Below are 19,501 nucleotides of genomic sequence, written 5' to 3'. Positions count from 1 at the left end.
GACGAAGTGGAAGCCAAGAGAGAGATACCGACAACTGTTAAGTAATGTAATGCTAGCCTGTGTTGACATCAAGCATAACAAAAAAACTGATTAATGTACACTTTTGAAGTCTTGTCCTAACTGTACACAGAGTGCTGATCAGCACTTCTGTTAAGATAAGTTCATCAACACACAAGAGATATTACACACAGCCAACAATCACTAAACAATACAAGTCAAATAATAAACTGTATTATTAACATAGTTAAAGAAATTTTGGAACAATTACTTATATTGGTACTGGAGACATTTGATCTTCAACAAAAATACAGGAATATATCATGAACTAAACAAAACAGCATTTTGTTTTAATCTTTCCACTAGCAAGATGCTACAGAAAGTTCAGTTGTAGCATTAATGTGATATGTCACATTAATTAATTCAGTCAGCAAAACTTCTCATTTCAGCAATCCTGCAAGTGTCAACAAAACTAACCCTTTGTGTCTTCACTAGCTGTCACTCAAGCAAAGCCTTGTCTATACTTACTTATGCAAAAGTGATATGTAAAATTTAAACTATAAAAGGGTATTGGAAGTGAGAAGCCATATTTGCAATTACTGTAATGTGGATAACTCTTTAGTAAAACAGATTGCAGCTAATATAGAAACACATACATTAGTGATTGCACAAAACGGCTATTATTTTCAGGGGCAGTGCCAGAATTTTTACACTGGGAAGCCCAGGGGTGGCTATCTAGTAAGGTTGGGGACTACAAGACTTATTATGAAACAACATTAGTGCTATTACTATTTTTATTTGGGGGCCTTTAGGGGCTGACCAACTTTTTGGGGGCAAAAGCTCCCTGTCAAGCCCTGCTTTGGTGCCACCACTGATTATATATGGATTTATGCTTTCCTTTATGTCAAGTACCAGAATCACAGGGTATACCTAAGCGGTATTAACTCTTGTGCCACATCACATGAAATCATGGTTGGTTACTAGTGTTATTTTGCCAAAAAAAGAAAACCCCTCACATTAATTTTATCACGCTGACATTTTAATATTAGTCAAAATTTTCCTTGAAAACATTATTAGAAAGGGAAAATAATTTTTCTTATAAAATAATTTTAAAAAATTATTTTTATGTAAACGTAAAGATATAAAGAATATTGAGCTTCATTATATCTTACATATCTCATGTCCAGGCTTTGTCATTTGTCTAACATGTATGTAGATATGTACTTTACATGCATTAATAGCCGAAATATTTTTTCGCCTTTACGTACCAAACATGTATCTATATCAGAAACAGTGCATAATTTTCCACTACACAGTAGGGTGAAAGGTGATATTTCCTCCAAGCATTTCTAAAATAATTAAATTTCCTATGCTTGTTCATACTGACAATAAAACCTCTGTGTAATGCACCCTTATGCAACAGATTTAGGACAAAAACAAATAATATGGCTGCATGGGGGGATGTCCAACAGAATTATCAATTTAGCAGACCAAGTCTGCTGCAGTGCATGATTTTCCAGTCAGGTTGTACCATCAGTGAAGCAGACCAAGTCTGCTTCATCACAGGTGTGTGTTGTCTCGGCTGCAACTAGGACCTGTCCATTTTCATTAGTCCTGAGCAAGCTGGGCCAGCAACTCAATTTGCATCAGTTTGTCACTGTCTGTGGAATCTCTCATGTACTATCATCATTTGGTCTCCAATTTTTTGGGGTTTACAGTATTTAGCATTACTTAAATCTTTTAATGCATTCAAAAACTCCACCTGCCAACATTTTTGACTTCAGCTCAACTGCTTGGATCTCCTACAACCTCCATATATCTTTGAAAAAAAAAATATACATATAAGACTAGGTGGGTCCAAGCAGTACATCATGGAGTAACACTGCCTAACTAGCATAAGTAAACAATGAAACCAGGACCTGTTGTTCCAGCACCAGCTTCCCTACCAACAAACAGGCTGTGGAACTCCTAGGAAGATGCCATATCCATTCCAAATTTATTACAATTTCACGATACTAACAGTGGAATTCAATCAATAAGCACACCACACAGATTTAATCCATGATAACCCATCACAGTTCAACAATGTGACTTATTTCCATGTTTCAAGAACATTATACCATGAAATAATTGTAATTACATAAGATTTCCTTGTATATATACGTTTTACGGTGGTCTGGAAGGCAAACAGAAATGATGTATATGAAATTATGTACACTATGTTTATATGACTTGTGATATTCCTCAAACTTAATTATGTAATATAATTAACTTAGATAACACAATATAGTCAAATAATGTGACATATTTCCATGTACTGAGAAGTATCACTCCTTGAAACAATTGTAATATCACATGTAATCCTTGTACATACTGTTAAAAGACCAATGCAGTAAAGATTTTTTTTTTTTTTTTAGCATACCAGCCATCTCCCAGTGAGGTAGGGTGACTAGGGAAAGAAGAAATGCTTTCACCATCATTCACTCCATCACTGTCTTGCCAAAGGAGGAGAGCAGATACTACAGTTCAAATGCCCCTTCAAACTACAAATATCCCCACCTCTCCTTTAGAATGTAGGTACTGTACTTCCCTCCTCCAGGACTCAGTCCAGCCAATCAGTTTTCCTGAATCCCTTTGGAAAATGTACTTCGCTCATATTCAAGCAACTCATCAAATCCCCAAAACTATTTCCCTTCACTCCTATTTAACATGCTCATACATACTAGCTGGACATCCAAGCCCCTTATTCACAAAGCCTCCTTTGCCTCCAACCTTTCCTAAGGCAGCCCCTATCCCAACTTCTCTCCACTGCAGATTTATACACCTTCAAATTATTATTATTATAATCAAAAAGAAGCGCTAAGCCACAAGGGCTATGCAGCGCTGCAGGGTAGGGAAGGAAGCGAGAGTGTTGGGTGGTAGGAGGAGGGAGGGATGATCAGTAGGTTACAGAAAACAGCTGGGCAGGGGATAGTGCGGGGGTAGAGGGTAGCAAGAGATTGAGGAAGAAAGGGCTGAAGGTATCATCAGTTTGAGAAGTAAGTCAGTTGTTGTCAAAAAGTCAATGAGAGAGTCCAGATGAAAGGTGGGTCCATCAGCAAGAAGGGAAGGTAAAGAGAGAGCAGCAGAGCAAAGACGACACTGGAGGTATATTCTGCGTGCTAGTTGATAAAATGGGCAGTCTAATAGAATGTGGCTAACTGATAATGGAACCTGACAATTCTCACAGAGAGGAGTAGGGCGCCTCTCCATGAGATAACCATGAGTAAGATGAGTATGGCCAATGTGAAGACGGGAGAGAGTAGTCTCCCAACCTCGACACTGGTGATAAGAAGACGGCCAGTAACCTATACTCGGTTTAATAGACTGAAGTTTGTTACCAAGCAGAGTAGACCAACATTGTTGCCAACGGGTGTGAAGGTTGGTAGCTACTGCAGCAAAATAGTCTGTAAATGGAACACCTCTATATGAAACTGGTAGGTCATGTACTGCTGACCGCGCAGCAGTGTCTGCCTGTTCATTGCCCTGTATGTCAACACGACCAGGGACCCAACAAAAAACAATATCTTTATGCTTGGAAGAGATGCAGCGTAGCCAAAGTTGGATATGGAGGACTAAGGGGTGAGGTGTATCAAATTTCTGTATAGCCTGTAAAGCACTAAGGGAGTCTGAGACAACCACAAATGATGACACAGGCATAGATGCAATACGGATAAGTGCTGCAAGAATGGGGTACAATTCAGCAGCAAAGACACTAGCCGAAGATAGTAAATGCCCTCATACGACGCTGTCCGGAAACACTGCTGCGAATCCTACGCCGTCAAAAGACTTAGAGCCATCTGTGTACACTGCAATGCCATGAGAATGAGAGTGGAAGTGGTCAAGAAAAAGAGAGCGGGAAGCTACCGTAGACAGTTGGGCTTTCAAGCAAGGGAGTGAGAAAGAACAGACTCGAACAGCTGGAACTTCCCAGGGGGGTAGGGAAAAGGGAGATGCTACATGAACATAGAGAGGTGGTAATTGAAGAGAAGAAAAGAGCGAATGTAGGCGAAGAGAGAAGAGACGGAGCAAACAGGGGCGACGAACAAATAAAGAATGTCTACTAATATCGGTGACCATTCTATAAATGGAAGGATTGCGGAGATCATGAGAGCATACATAGTAGCGAAGGCAATGGGCATCCCGGCGATCGGATAAGGATGGAACGTTCGCTTCTGCATAGAAGCTCTCAACAGGGGAAGAGCGAAAAGCACCAAGGCATAAACGTAATCCTTGGTGATGAATGGGGTTAAGGCTAGAGAGAGTAGCAGGAAAGGCCACTGAATAGATCTGGTCACCATAATCAAGTTTCGATAAAATGAGGGCGGAATGTAGGCGAAGGAGAGTTCGACGATCAGCTCCCCATGAAAGATGAGCAAGGGTTTTAAGAAGGTTCAGCCGGCTGTGACAAGTTGCCTTCAGAGAGGTAATGTGAGGTTTCCAGGATAACCTACGGTCAAAGAGGAGGCCTAGAAACCTGACTGTATCACGTTCAAGGATACAGGTGCCATAGAGGTACAAAGGATGATCGGAGATGACAGAATGTCTAGTGAAAGTAATTTGGTGACTTTTGATATTGGAAAATTTAAACCCACGTGTGGTGGCCTAATTCGAAACACGGTCGACCGCATGTTGGAGAGAAACTGTAATGAGGTGACAGTCAGTGCCTGCACAGGCAATAGCAAAGTCATCAACATAGAGTGATGACCAAATATTGGATGGAAGACTAGAGGCCAAATCATTTATAGTAAGGAGAAAAAGTGTTGTGCTCAGAACACATCCCTGGGGGACACCTTCAGCTTGGATAAAGTCCGGGGAGAGCACATTATTAACCTGAACATGGAAATGTCTGTCAGTTAAAAAGTTCTTAAGGAAGGATGGTAGATTGCCTCGAAGACCTAAGGAGTGGGCTTGGGCCAAAATATTATACCTCCAAGTTGTGTCATATGCCTTCTCAAGGTCAAAAAATATGGCAATAACTGAGTGGTTATACGCAAAGGCATTATGAACATATGTATCCAAGCGTAGGAAGGGGTCTATGGTAGAACGGCCTTTACGAAAGCCATATTGACAAGTGGAGAGACTGTTGTGTGTCTCTAAATACCACACTAAACGTCTATTTACCAGGCGTTCCATCACTTTGCAAACTGCACTGGTAAGAGCAATGGGACGATAGTGGGAGGCTTCATGTCCCGTAGTACCCGGTTTGCGGAAAGGGAGAACAATGGCAGATTTCCACAGCTGTGGAAGAACTCCCTGTGATGTGACTAAATAAGATTGAAAAGGCGTAATAAGACTGCAAGGGCTGACTGATGTACATGTTGTAGCATACGAGTATGAATGTGGTCGGGCCCAGCTGCCGATGATCGACAAGCTGAGAGTGTTGCCTCCAGTTCCTGAAGTGTAAAAGGCACATTATACTGTTCTTCTCTGAGAGAAGAAAAGTCCAAACGTGCTAACTCTCTGCCAGACTTTGAGGAAAGAAACGAGGGGCATAGATGGAGCCTCTGAGAAATACGGACCAGATGATTGCCAATTTCATTGGCAACATCTAGTGCATTTGCTATATTAACACCGGCAACCCGCAGAACAGGAGCTGGGTCAGGAGAATATTTACCACTCAGTTTTCGTACTTTTTTCCAGACTGCACTCATAGAGGAAGCAGAGGTGATGGTGGAGAGACAGTCTCACCAGCAAGTGCGTTTAGCGTCACGGATGACACGGCGAGCGATTGCACGCTTCTGCTTAAAATCAAGAAGTCTCTCCGTGGTTCTATTGTACCGATACCTGCCCCACGCAGCGCATTTCAAACATACTTCATGAGCACAAGCAGGAGACCACCAAGGCACGCATTTCTGAGAATGTCTTCCCGAAGTTTGGGGTATAGAATGAGAAGCTGCCTTTAAAACGGAGGACGAGAAGAGGTGTAAAAGCTCATCAATGGAGGACGAAGAAGGAACCTCACTAAAAACAGTTAGCTGTGAGTAAAGGTTCCAATTTGCCTGATCAAATTGCCAGCGTGGGATACGAAGAGGTGGTGAATATGAAGGGGAAGTAAGAATGATTGGGAAATGATCGCTGTTATGTAAATCCAGGAGAACAGATCTGGTGAAGTCTAATGTGGCGGAGGAAGAGCAGACTGAGAGATCGATGCAAGAGAGAGTATGAGTCTGAGGATCAAAATGGATGTGAGTACCTATATTTAAAACATGGAGGGGGTGGGTAGCAAGAAAAGCTTCTAACTGAATGCCACGGGAATCACAGTGAGACCCCCCAGAGGAAATGATGGTCATTAAAATCGCCAAGTAACAGAAGTGGTGGCGGTAATGACGAAACAAGAAAGGCAATATCTGGGACAGATAATGCCCGAGAAGGAGAGAGATACAAAGAACAGAGTGTTTACCACCTATGCAAATGGATACGGGCTGCTGTGTAATGCAGCGGTACGAACAAATAGCTGATGGTATGGAATATCAGTGCGCAGAAGAAGGGCACTTTCATTAAAGGTCCCATCAGGAAAAGGATCTGAAGAATACAGTAAATTATAGCCTGAGATAGAATAGATAATGGCAGAGTGTAATTTTGGTTCCTGTAAGCAAACACCAACAGGGGAAAACTGGGAGAGCAACCTCTGAAGCTCACCACGATTACCCCTGAGGACGCGAATATTCCACTGTAAATAGGCCATGATTTTCAACGATAAAGATACCTGAAATCCGCAGGTAAGGGTACCTACGGACTAGAGGGGTTAGAAAAGTCTACATGTGGTGGCAAAGGAAAACGTTCAAGTAGCGAAGGAACGGTGCGTTGTGAAGAAAGGAGTTGCGCAGATGGAGAAGAGGAAAGAGAAGGAACAGAGGGTGGATCAGTGTCCACTGATGGTTTGGTCTCTGCAATATATTCAGAGATTGCTTCAAGTGTTTCGGAGTTCAGAGACATCGTATGGGAGACAATATTGGAGATGGAAGGAGGAGAAGTTTGAGTAAAGATCGGAGCTGTAATGGACTGTACCAAGGTAGGGGGGGCGAAAGGGTGGAGGGAAGTGGAGAAGTGTGGGAGGGTACAGAAGAGGCAGAAACCTGGGAGGTGGCAGAAGAGGAAGAAACGTGGGAGGGGACAGGGGAGGAAGGCACAGCACGAGGAGGAGGATGAACCTCCATACTTGTAACAGAGCCACTGAAAGGGGAAGACTCAGGTACAGAGACCGGGAAGGTAAAATGTGGAGGTGGATGAAGAGAAGGAGGGGTTAAAGGAGATTTTTTGGGCTTCTGAGAAGTAGAGGGACGATTGGGAGGAGGTGTTGTACGAGGTCTTGTCGATACCGGGATTTGTGAGGGAGGACACGAAGAAGTGAGGACAGACTGAGGAGTTGAAGTAGGGACATCTGAGCCCAGGACAGCAAAAGAATTAGATACAGGAGTGACTATGGGACTGGCAACCGCAGAGGAGGCTGCAGAAGATGTGACCCCAGAAGTGGGGGGACGCTTTGAAACACGAGAATAAGAAACACGGGGCAGTCTCCCTTGGAGGCAGAGATGAGAAACTGCCATAGCATAAGGGAGACCTTCTGCCTCTTTGAGGCAATGAATTTCCCGCTCATTTAAGTAGACTTGGCAATGGCGAGAGTACGAAGGGTGAGCCTCATGACAACTGAGGCAAGAGGGAGTTCGACTGCAAGTCGTATTAGAATGGTCATCGGCACCACAGACTGGGCATTCGGCTATAGATCTGCAATATTTTGCTGGGTGGCCAAATCGCCAGCAATTCCTACACTGTTGCAGTATAGGGATCACCTTCCGAACATGTAACCAATGTCCTGCTACATAAACAGGATGGGAGTTCACGGCTGTCAAAAGTTAAATGAGCCACATTGCAAGGGTATCGTCTTAGCCTGCGGGCAGGAAGAACATAAGTGTCTACCTTGAGAATTGGGAGATCTTGGAGTTCCAGCTGTTCGAGAATGTCAGTGCCACATGTCTGGAAATTCTGTTGGACTATGGTATGGGGCAGAATAACAGTACCACTACAAGAATTGAGGGAATGAAGTTTTTCGATAGTGACAGGAATAGTATCGATATGTGAAAGAAGAGAAAGATCATGAGCTTGAGTAGAATTCTGGACTGTGATGATGCGCGTACCACTCTTAAGAGCATGAAAGGAAATATCTCTACCAACGTGGCGTAGGAGCGCTTTGCCAATACTATGGTTGGAAAGATAGGCAGTAGAAGAAGTCTGTCTTAATGTAAAGAATTTAGTCCATTGTGTGGTCTGAAACTGAGTGTGGAGAGGGAGTGCATGACGTGTCGGTCTTTTCCGAGTAGAAAGGGAGGGTAACGAAGTAACATCATTAGGAGATTGTCGTTGACGTTTAGAAGTGGGACCAGAGTCGGTCTGACATGGGACGGGCTGGCGATTCAAAAATTGCCGCACCGTAGAGGGAGAAGCCGGAAGCATAGTCAAAGGAGAGCGGAGGTCAGACAAATCGAAGGAGTCAGTGGAAGCCCCGGTACCTGAAGCGGGTGAGGAAACAGCACCAGCAAGAGGTACAGGGGCCTTAGGAATGTCTGAAGAGTGGCCAAAAGACGAGGCGAGGTCAGAACGGGGTGCGGTAACAATAAGGGGCCCGGGGGTAGCGGGGTCATGGATTGGGAACTCCATGGTTAGGTTACTTCTTTCTTTTTGTTTTTAAGAAAAAAAAAAGAAAGAAGAAAAGAAAATAAAAATAAAAAAAAGAATAAAAAAGGGGGGACCGGGGAGGGATAGTTCCTAGGAGGAATGAAAGGGCCAGAAATCTCCCTCTGCACCCAAGAGGACCTCAGCACCGCAAGTAGTGCAGATGCAGCATGGAACCCATGCCATACCCTACCCATCATGCCAGTAAACCAGCAATCTGGGATAGCAACCTCACATCTGCCAAGCTACCTCAGTGGACAAAAGAGAGGGCGGCCGGATATCCGCCACAAAGCATACCTCCTTCAGCCACCACCCCGGAATCCGAAAGGTGGCTTCCAGAGATACACCCATTGCCTGAAAGACACCCAAAGCCACCCTCTGGGACACCGGAGAGGGATCAGGACATCCCGAGGCGATCCAGATTCCACGGCAAACTACGCCACCGCCAAGAACCTCAACGGAATGGGATGGACCCTGGTACCCTTTTCCCTACCCAGGAACTAGCACGCCTGTGGGAAAAATCCCAAAGGCCAAAAAAGGAAGGGCAAAAGGGAGGGGTGGGGAGGAGGAGGAGGAAAGGAAAAAGGGGAGGATGGGATGGGGAGGATGGGATAGGGAAGGGGGGATTGGGGGGTAATTAGGTTCGGTCTGAGCAAGGAGACTGACAGGTCTAATTCCTCAGACCAAGAGCCTCTTCACCACGCCAAGGAGCCCCCCTTGAAGAGGATACACCTTCAAAGTCATCCTATTTTGCTCCATCCTCTAAATGTTGAAACCACCTCAACAACCCTTCTTCAGCCCTCTGGATAATACTTTTAGTAACCTTGCACTTCCTCCTAATCTCCAAACTACAAATTCTCTGCATAATATTTACACCACACATTACCCTCAGACATGACATCTCCACTGCCTCCAGCCTCCTTGCTGCAACATTCACAACCCATGCTTCACACTCATAAAAGTGTGTTGGTGCTACTGTACTCTCATGCATTTCCCTTTTTGCCTCCATGGACAACATCTTTGTCTCCATTGATGCTTCAATGCACCACTAATCTTTTTTTCCTCCTCAATTCTATGGCTTGCCTAAATTATTTGTTACCCTCATTACCTTGCTCTTTCCTATGTTCACTTTTAAGTTCCATCTTTTATATCTTCTATCAAATTCATCCACCAACCTTTGCAACTTCTCTTCAGAATATCCCAAAAGCACAGTGTAAGTGGTAAAAAGTAACTGTGACAACTCCCACTTTGTATTAGATTCTGCATATTTTAATCCTGCACCTCTTCCCAACACCCCAGCATACAACCACATCAATAAATATGTTAAACAACTGTGGTGACATCATGCATCCTTGTCTAAGGTCTACTTTTACTGGAAAATAATCTCCCTCTCTCCTACATATCCTAACCTGAGCCACACTATCCTCATAAAAACTCTTAACTGCTTTTGATAACCTACCACCTATTCCATACATTTGCAACATCTACCACACTGCTCCCCTATTCACCCTATTATAAGCCTTTCTAAATACATGAATGCAACAAAAGCTTCCTTACCTTAATGTTAATATTGTTAACTTATATGCTTTACTGTAAACACTTGGTCTACATATTCCCTACCCTTTCTAAAGCCTTCTTGTTCATCAGCAATCCTGTTCTCTGTCTTACTCTTAATTCATTCAATAATAACCATATACTTTACCTAGCATACTCAACAAACTTATTACCGTGTAATTCTTACTCTCTCTTTTGTCCCCCTTTTCCTTATACAAAGGAACTACACGCTCTCTGCCAATTGCTAGGTACCTCCCCCTTTTTCATATATTTATTGAGAAAAAGTACCAACCACTCCAAAACAATATCCCCACCTGCTTTTAACATTTCTGTCTTGATCCCATCAATCCCAACTGCTTTCTCCATTTTCATCTTACCCACTGCCTCATGCACTTCCACCATCCTCACATCTGGCTCTTCCTCACTCCCAAAAGATGTCATATCTCCCTGGTCAATGCACGAAATCACTGCCACCCTTTCCTCATCAACATATAACAGCTCCTCAAAATATTCCTACCATCTTCCCAATACCTCCAACTCCCCATCTAATAACTCCCCCTTTTGTTTTTAACTGTCAAATCCATTCGTTCCCTAGGCTTACTCAACCTATTAATCTCACTCCACAACCTTTCCTTATTCTCAGCAAAATTTGTTGATAGAACCTCACCTACTCTCATTTGCTCTCCTTTGACACTCCCTAACTACTCTCTTAACCTCTCTTTTATGTGTGGCAGTACAGAACACCACTGCACAATCTACACACACTGTGCTGGAGTATGGATGTGTAAATCACTGAGTCCAGCACAGGTAAGACTACAATCACTGCTGTAATGGCTAGCCATAGGAACAGATGCTACCCCTCCTTCAGAATTCCCCACCTTCAGGCTTGCCCCACCTTCACGTGACTAAATCTCAAGGATGTGACTCAGTCTTTATACTGTTCATTCTACGTAGAACAATATCTGGCTATGCATTTCCCCACGTTTGAAATACTAAAACACCTTGAAACATCTAATATCATAAGAAAGTAGTATACATATTGTTAAATATTAAAAATGATAAAAAAATTTGGCAAAACATTTTACATTTAAAAATGATAAAAAATTTGGTAAAACATTTCACATTTACATCACTGCTGCTAACGAGTAATCATTTTTTCACTAACTTCAACTTACCATAAAATCTTAAGTTTTTGTCAGATTCACTCATCTTAGTCTTATTCAATACAGAAAAAATGCACTCTGTAAGAAACAAAGATCTCTCTTTTATTTTTAAAAATCTTGCCATATACATACAGGAATTTTAATTTCTAGGTATGCCACAGGTAAGGGGGTAGTAAAGTACCCCATACAGTGTTACTAACAATGGCCTCCAAAGCAAGTGATGGTGCCAAGAAGAAATACATGAATCTGAGTGTTAAGCAGAAACATGAATTACAGTAGACCCTCGCCTAACGAACGCATCGCATAACGTTAAATCCGCCTAGCGATACATTTTAATGCAAAAGTTTTGCTTCAGCTAGCACTAAAAAACTCGCCCAACACGATTCGTTCCATTCGAGACGCGTCCACGTGTGGCCTGAGCGCGCCTCACTTGTCCCGTGGGTGCCAGTGTTTACAAGCCAGCCACCGTGGTCGCATCCAAACATACAATCGGAACATTTCATATTATCACAGCGTTTTTAGTGATTGCACCTGCAAAATAAGTCACCATGGGCCCCAAGAAAGCTTCTAGTGCCAACCCTACAGCAAAAAGGGTGAGAATTACTATGGATATGAAGAAGAGATCATTACTAAGTATGAAAGTGGAATGTGTGTCTCCGAGCTGGCCAGGTTGTACACAAAACCCCAATCAACCATCACTACTATTGTGGCCAAGAAAACGGCAATCAAGGAAGCTGTTCTTGGCAAAGGTGCAACTTTGTTTTCAAAACAGAGATCGCAAGTGATAGAAGATGTTGAGAGACTGTTATTGGTGTGGATAAACGAAAAACAGATAGCAGGAGATAACATCTCTCAAGCGATCATATGTGAAAAGGCTAGGAAGTTACATGACGATTTAATTAGAAAAATGCCTGCAACTAGTGGTGATGTGAGTGAATTTAAGGCCAGCAAAGGTTGGTTTGAGAGATTTAAGAATCGTAGTGGCATACATAGTGTGATAAGGCATGGTGAGGCTGCCAGTTCGAACCAAAAAGCAGCTGAAAAATATGTGAAGGAATTCAAGGAGTACATAGACATTGAAGAATTGAAACCTGAACAAGTGTTTAATTGTGACGAAACAGGCATGTTTTGAAAGAAAATGCCAAGCAGGACCTACATTATTATTTTATTTTATTATCACACTGGCTGATTCCCACCAAGGCAGGGTGGCCCGAAAAAGAAAAACTTTCACCATCATTCACTCCATCACTGTCTTGCCAGAAGGGTGCTTTACACTACAGTTTTTAAACTGCAACATTAACACCCCTCCTTCAGAGTGCAGGCACTGTACTTCCCATCTCCAGGACTCAAGTCCGGCCTGCCGGTTTCCCTGAACCCCTACATTACTCAGGAGGAAAAGGCACTCCCAGGACATAAGCCTATGAAAGACAGGCTTACTCTGTTGATGTGTGCTAATGCTAGTGGTGATTGCAAAGTGAAGCCTTTATTGGTGTATCACTCTGAAACTCCCAGAGTGTTCAGGAAAAACCATGTCCTCAAGGCTAATTTGTGTGTGATGTGGAGGGCAAACAGTAAGGCATGGGTCACTAGAGACCTTTTCTATGACTGGTTACACCATGCATTTGCCCCCACTGTGAAAAATTACCTCCTGGAAAATAAATTGGACCTTAAGTGCCTCCTGGTATTATACAATGCTCCTGGTCATCCTTCAGATGTGGCAGAGCAACTTTCTGGGGACATGAGCTTCATTAAGGTCAAGTTTTTGCCTCCTAATACAACTCCTCTCCTGCAGCCCATGGACCAGCAGGTCATTGCAAACTTCAAAAAACTCTACACAAAACCTATGTTTGAAAGGTGCTTTGTAGTGACCTCAGAAACTCAATTGACTCTAAGAGAGTTTTGGAGAGATCCCTTTAGTATCCTCAATTGTGTAAAGATTATAGGTAAGGCTTGGGAGGAAGTGACTAAGAGGACCTTGAACTCTGCTTGGAAGAAACTGTGGCCACAATGTGTAGAAGAAAGGGATTTTGAAGGGTTTGGGGCTAACCGTGAGAAGTGTATGCCAGTTGTGGAATCCATTGTGGCATTGGGGAAGTCCTTGGGGTTGGAGGTTAGTGGGGATGATGTGGAAGAGTTGGTGGAGGAGGACAATGAAGAACTAACCACTGATGAGCTGCAAGATCATCTTCAACAGCAAGAGGCCAGACCTGAGGAAACTGCTCTGGAGGAGGGGATAGAGAAATTGAGGAAGTTGCCTACTTCAAAGATTAAGGAAATGTGTGCAATGTGGCTTAAAGTGCAAACCTTTTTTGATGAAAATCACCCTCACACAGCTATTGCAAGCCGTGCTGGTGACTATTACACTGACAATGTTGTGAAACACTTTAGGAATGTCATAAAGGAACGGGAGGTACAGGCCTCTATGGACAGATAAGTTGTGCGACAGAGGTCCAGTGACTCTCAAGCTGGTCCTAGTGGCATTAAAAGAAGGGAAGTAACCCCGGAAAAGGACTTGACACCTCAAGTCCTAATGGAAGGGGATTCCCCTTCTAAACATTAACACCATCCACACTCTCCCCTCCTCCCATCCCACCAATCATCACCATATCTTCAATAAAGGTAAGTGTCATGTAATTGTACATGTCTTCTTCAGTTTGTGTGTATTAAAATTAATATTTCATGTGGTAAAAAATTTTTTTTTTTCATACTTTGGGGTGTCAGGAATGGATTAATTTGATTTCCATTATTTCTTAAGGGGAAAATTAATTTGGCTAACGATAATTTCACCTAACGTTGAGCTCTCAGGAATGGATTAATATCGTTAGGTGAGGGTCCACTGTAATAAGTAAGGTGAAATGCAGTGTCTCAATAGCCTGTTTAAATGAAGATGGTGTAATAACAAAAATAATGTCTGATTCATGGATGCACAGGAATCTAACTGTGAGCTCATCTATCCACCAGAAAAACGTAAGAAAATTACTGTACTATACTTCTCTTTGACTTTCAGGTACTGGACTGTAATTTACTGTACTGTACTATAATACTGTTGTTTATACTTAATATGTTTGGTAGTGTCATCAATGCAGTATTTGTTCATTTGTCCATGTCTGGAAGTTGACTGATGCAGCAGACTATGTCCACTGCATTGATTACTTCCATACAATGGATTTTCGTTAAAGCTAATACTCCCTCCCACAATATTAGTCTGTTACACCAAGATTTTACTTTATGCTCTAAGTCCATCCTTTCATTATATCTGTCTCCTTATATCTAGCTTCTCTAATCCATGTCACTGCATCCTTTTCATCTACCATCAATTATCCTCTCTCTTAACAGTGCTACACTTTAAAATTTTCTCTTCTTATAACAAAAATTAATATAAAAAAATCATTGGGCAAGATAAAAATAGTCCTAAGAGAAACATAATGCAGCATTAGTTTTAGCTTTAGATTAGCATTTCAGCCTCAAATTTCATTTCCTGAAGTGTAACATCATTTTGTAAAACACTGAGTGAATTGACTGAGGAACAATGTTCACAGATCCTTATACACAGAATAAAAAAAATATCGACCCTTTTAAAAGATCCAATACTCATGGAATTAACCTCTTTTAGAGGCACCTTGTACAGTACAGAAGGCATCATAAATGTGCATAAACAGATCACATAGATAATGAGAATCCTCACCTTATTGTCTTAAAAATAAAATACTGAAATATTTATGGGTTCATCACCTAAATACGTATTTTCTAGGGTTACCCTTCCTAGGCACTGATAAGGCTAACTTATGGAGGATAGAAGTCAGTCAATACCCTCTAAACCTGCTTAATGGCACTTGAGATTTTGGGGTTGGAGGACATGTCTAAGCCACAAAACCTACACTTACCAAGGTTCCAAATGTTTTCCATTGAGTCCAATGAGTAGCCAGGCCAGTCATTAACCTTTTCACTGTCGGTGACAAATAGGTACGGCTTACAAGCTAGTGTCAGTGATGTATTAATACGCCAAAATTCTAGTGGCTTCAAATCTATCGGGAGAAAGCTGGTAGACCTACATGTGAGAGAATGGGTCCGCGTGGTCAGTGTGCACAGCATAAAAAAAATCCTGCAGCATGCAGTGCATAATGAGGAAAAAAAAAACGCTGACGTGTTTTTGTTTTAAAACACCGACTTTGAGGTGTATTTTTGTATGGTATTTATGATTGTATTCGTTTTCTTGGTCTCATTTGATAGAATGGAAGATATACTACAGAAATAGAGATGATTCTGATTGATTTCACAATGAAAAGTACTTTGAAATTGAGCTCAAAGTAGCAGAAATGTTTGATTTTTGCCAATGTTCAAGAGTAAACAAATGACATCACCGTCCAATACGTGTCCAACTGGCCAGTCTGACAAAAGCATACTTACGCACATGCATATTTATGATGCCTAATTAACATACAACATTCTTCTCACGAAAATCATCCTTCCTCATTCATCACCTCTTCACTCTGTTCAGACATTAGAAAACTGACTTCCTTCATTTGCACTGTTCCTTGTTAGTGTGGTATTATAGATCAAAGTGTTCTTTTCCTATGGGGAAAACTTTACTCAAATCTCAACATCAAAATGTATACTCTACGGTATTTTACAATATTTTCGTTTCTTCATTTTTTAACCTTATTTTCAGGAATTTTCAAGAAATTTTTTCCATTAAAATTAAGTGGGTCGAACTATATTTCACTTCTCTTCCAAATTTATATCCATTCCCACCATAAATTTTTCAAAATGAAATTGTAAGGTGGTGGGCAAGGATACGAGCCGCAGCCACCATCTCCAAAGTTGGGGCAGAAACATCCTTCAAGCATCTCACTGCCTGTGCGCTTCATATCTTGATAGGCTACAGTATCTATGATTCCACTCTGGCTACCCTTCTGTTTAAATAAAAGTGTAACTGACTGCTAGACTACAACACTGTTTACATATGACATGCTTTTAAAAATTAGGAAACTGAAAGGCTAAACAATTTTGCCAGGCAAATGGATCTAAAAGCAAATTATCTAATAAAATTTGGATAAAACCATTTTTTTAACACTTTAATTGTCTTCCACTAAGGTAGGATGACCAAAAAAGGGGAAACACATTCATTATAACTCATTCAATAGCCATCTTGAAAGAAATAAGCAAACATCACAATTCAACTGATCTTCCAGACATTTACCCTTCCTTCATAATGAGGCACAGTATTTTTCATCTCCAAGGCTCGAGCCCAGCTAACCAGTTTCCTAAAATCCCTTAACTGCTACATTTGCTCACACCTATAGCATGTCATGCCATGAAAATCACTTGTCTCCACTCACTCTGATCTAACATGCTTACACAAGCCTGTTGGACACTTATGCCCCTAACACTCAAAACCAATTTTACTCCTTCCCTCCAACTCTACCCCTACCTGGCTACTTTGCCAATTTTTTTTTTTAACATGCTGGCCATCTCCCACCAAGGCAGGGTGATCCAAAAAGAAAGAAAATACTTTCATCATCATTCAACACTTTCACCTCACTCAGACATAATCACTGTCTTTGCAGAGGCACTCAGATACGACAGTTCACATGTCCCGCCAAACAGCCAATATCCCAAACCCCTCCTTTAAAGTGCAGGCATTGTACTTCCCATTTCCAGGGCTCAAGTCTGGCTAACCAGTTTCCCTGAATCCCTTCACAAAATATTACCCTGCTCACACTCCAACAGCTCATCAGGTCCCAAAAACCATTCATCTCCACCTACTATCTAATATGCTCACACATGCTTGATGGAAGTCCAAGCCCCTTGCCCACAAAACCTCCTTTACCCCCTCTCTCCAAGTCTGTTCTATTAAAACAAAACTATGAAGAGATTGCTTGTCATTCCTCCAGGCATACTGTACTTAGCACCATAAAAACTGAAATATAATCCCTCCAATTATATTAGCAGTGATGCTTAACTCTCCCAGTTCAATGATATCCCATTAAGAAAGATGTTCTTGACATTTGCATCAAAAATAAAATAGATTCATTTCATAATTCTCATCTTATTTAAAACACTGAATAATTGTAATGTAACTGAATTAGTACTAATGTACATTCAAGCCATAAACAATATACAGGCTCCCCTCATTTTATGCAAATTCACTATTATGTGATGTCCTATTTCCATCAGTAATTCCATACAGACAACATACACTTACCATATATGACTGATAAAGTTTGCAAAGCATATTTAAGAATCTTGTTATGTGCAGTTAAGTGTTTATGAATTGAATAAGCTTAGAATACCTGCCATGGGCCTGACATGCATCTACAGCATACAACGAGAGATACTTGTACAACTGGGCTTTCAGTGATTTAGTGTAATTATATGAGGTTGCAGATTCAAAATGAGGATATCCTAAATCATCAAAGTTAAAGCACATCCCACACTAACAAATTATATTAGGTATTAAATATTTTATAACAATAGGATTTAATCTTGCCACATGATCTTATTTTGTGATACACTGTGAAAACTATGAACCAAAAAAAATTTTATGAACAAACTTAAATGAAATGTAGTCTGTAGACTACAAACAATATTTAAACTAATTTCTCTGACAAAAGAATGTCAATGAAAAAATAAATATCATATTTCATAGCAGTTGGTACACTGATAATTAACTGGACAACGATTATTAAAAAACAGATCACCGATAATCCAGCAATCAGTTATCTGGTATCCAACAATATCCAAAAGTCTTTTTGATCTGGCATGCATATAGATAATGCTAAAAAAAAAAAGGAAAAATGACAAAAATAGACAATAAAAAAACTATGATCAAGTGCTTCAGAAAATTTGATGCACCCTTTCCCTCAAAGGTGCCAGATAATCAGTGACCTACTGTATCTGGAAAATACAATGTATTGCAACAGATCCTTCCTGCTCCTTCCATACTACATGAATGGAAAGATGATAATAGGATCCCTGTCATGAGTAATGAAGCAAGAATACTGTACTGTCAAAGAGAGGGTTAGTCAAAATGTGACACTTGCCTATGGATATTTTGATCACCCTGTTGAGAAGAATGCAACAATAAACTTGGACCCTTCATGGAGTGTCACAAAGCACCATACTAGGAAACTGAGAACTCCAAGAATTGCAAGGCAAGTATATCACACATGTAAGTACAAGAGGACGGAGATGTCAAGTTTTGCTGATAGTTATGCTAGAGCATAATATAATTCATACAAACTGCATGAAAATTTTGAATTCCTGAAAATATGAATACGAGTCAATTCCAAACTTAAAAGTATTATCACTAAACCAGAGTGATTTTAAAAATCAAAATGTTTTTCTTACTCTCATGCTTAAAAATTTAAAGTGTTTCTACAGGCCAAGTCAACGTTGGATAAAGTTTTCATATTCTAGTCAGAGTTCAGTAATAGGTCCAACAATGGTTACTCCAGGAATGTGCCTAGAATCTCTCTCGCTTGTTCCTTGTTGTCTATGATGATGTGGAGAGGCACTGGGTGTATGGCCTGAAGATGTAGACAAGCTCGAGTGATTTGAATGAATGGGCATTGCCTGAGCTGAACTGGCTTGCACTGTGGTGGGATGAGTGAGATTTGTATGATTGTTATGGCTGGGGTTGAGGGTGGAAAGATGGCTGGGAGTGTTATGCAACATGTAACTGGAATGAAAGTTTGCAGCAGAATGATTTGAGGTATTTGCCACATCCCCTCTTCTCCATGATGAAGCTGAGGCAGTTTCCACAGATTCCAGCGATGAAAGACTATCCTTAGGTTCTCCTTCTGAGGAAGTTGATGCAGTAGGATTGCGCTGTCCCAAGTTTGGAGGTCCCTCAGTTGGGGGACCATGAAGAGTAAGGTCGACCAGTGTCAGCTTTGCTCCATCCTGTCGTAAACTTGGCTCCACAACATTCAGACCATTTACTTTCTTTCGGAGAACATTCACAAGCCGTTCCAAGCGTGTGCACTGGTCATGAAGCTGCCACCTTGAGGCTTCACTTTCTCGCAGCTGTGTGCAAAGGCCCTCCATGTACTCAGCCGAGATACGACTGACAC

The 19,501-nt window shown here is 41.4% G+C and overlaps 1 protein-coding gene across 4 annotated transcripts in view; it reads right to left on the bottom strand.

Annotated features, from left to right (window-relative positions):
• The window catches only part of LOC128706606 (uncharacterized), a 168,921-nt gene that overhangs the window by 21,890 nt on the left and 127,530 nt on the right, over positions 1 to 19,501 (bottom strand). For all 4 annotated transcript variants that reach the window (XM_070090780.1, XM_070090791.1, XM_070090789.1 and 1 more), the window contains one exon: positions 1 to 19,501. This exon is cut by the window's left edge and continues 21,890 nt beyond it. In XM_070090780.1, coding sequence (XP_069946881.1) covers positions 18,846 to 19,501 — 656 coding nt within the window. In that variant the 3' untranslated portion in view covers positions 1 to 18,845.

The sequence above is a fragment of the Cherax quadricarinatus genome, chromosome 3 (assembly GCF_038502225.1).
Source record: "Cherax quadricarinatus isolate ZL_2023a chromosome 3, ASM3850222v1, whole genome shotgun sequence".
NCBI classification, from domain to species: Eukaryota; Metazoa; Arthropoda; class Malacostraca; order Decapoda; family Parastacidae; genus Cherax; species Cherax quadricarinatus.
Note: the sequence above shows the minus strand (reverse complement) of the source record. Positions and strands in the feature narration are given on the sequence as shown.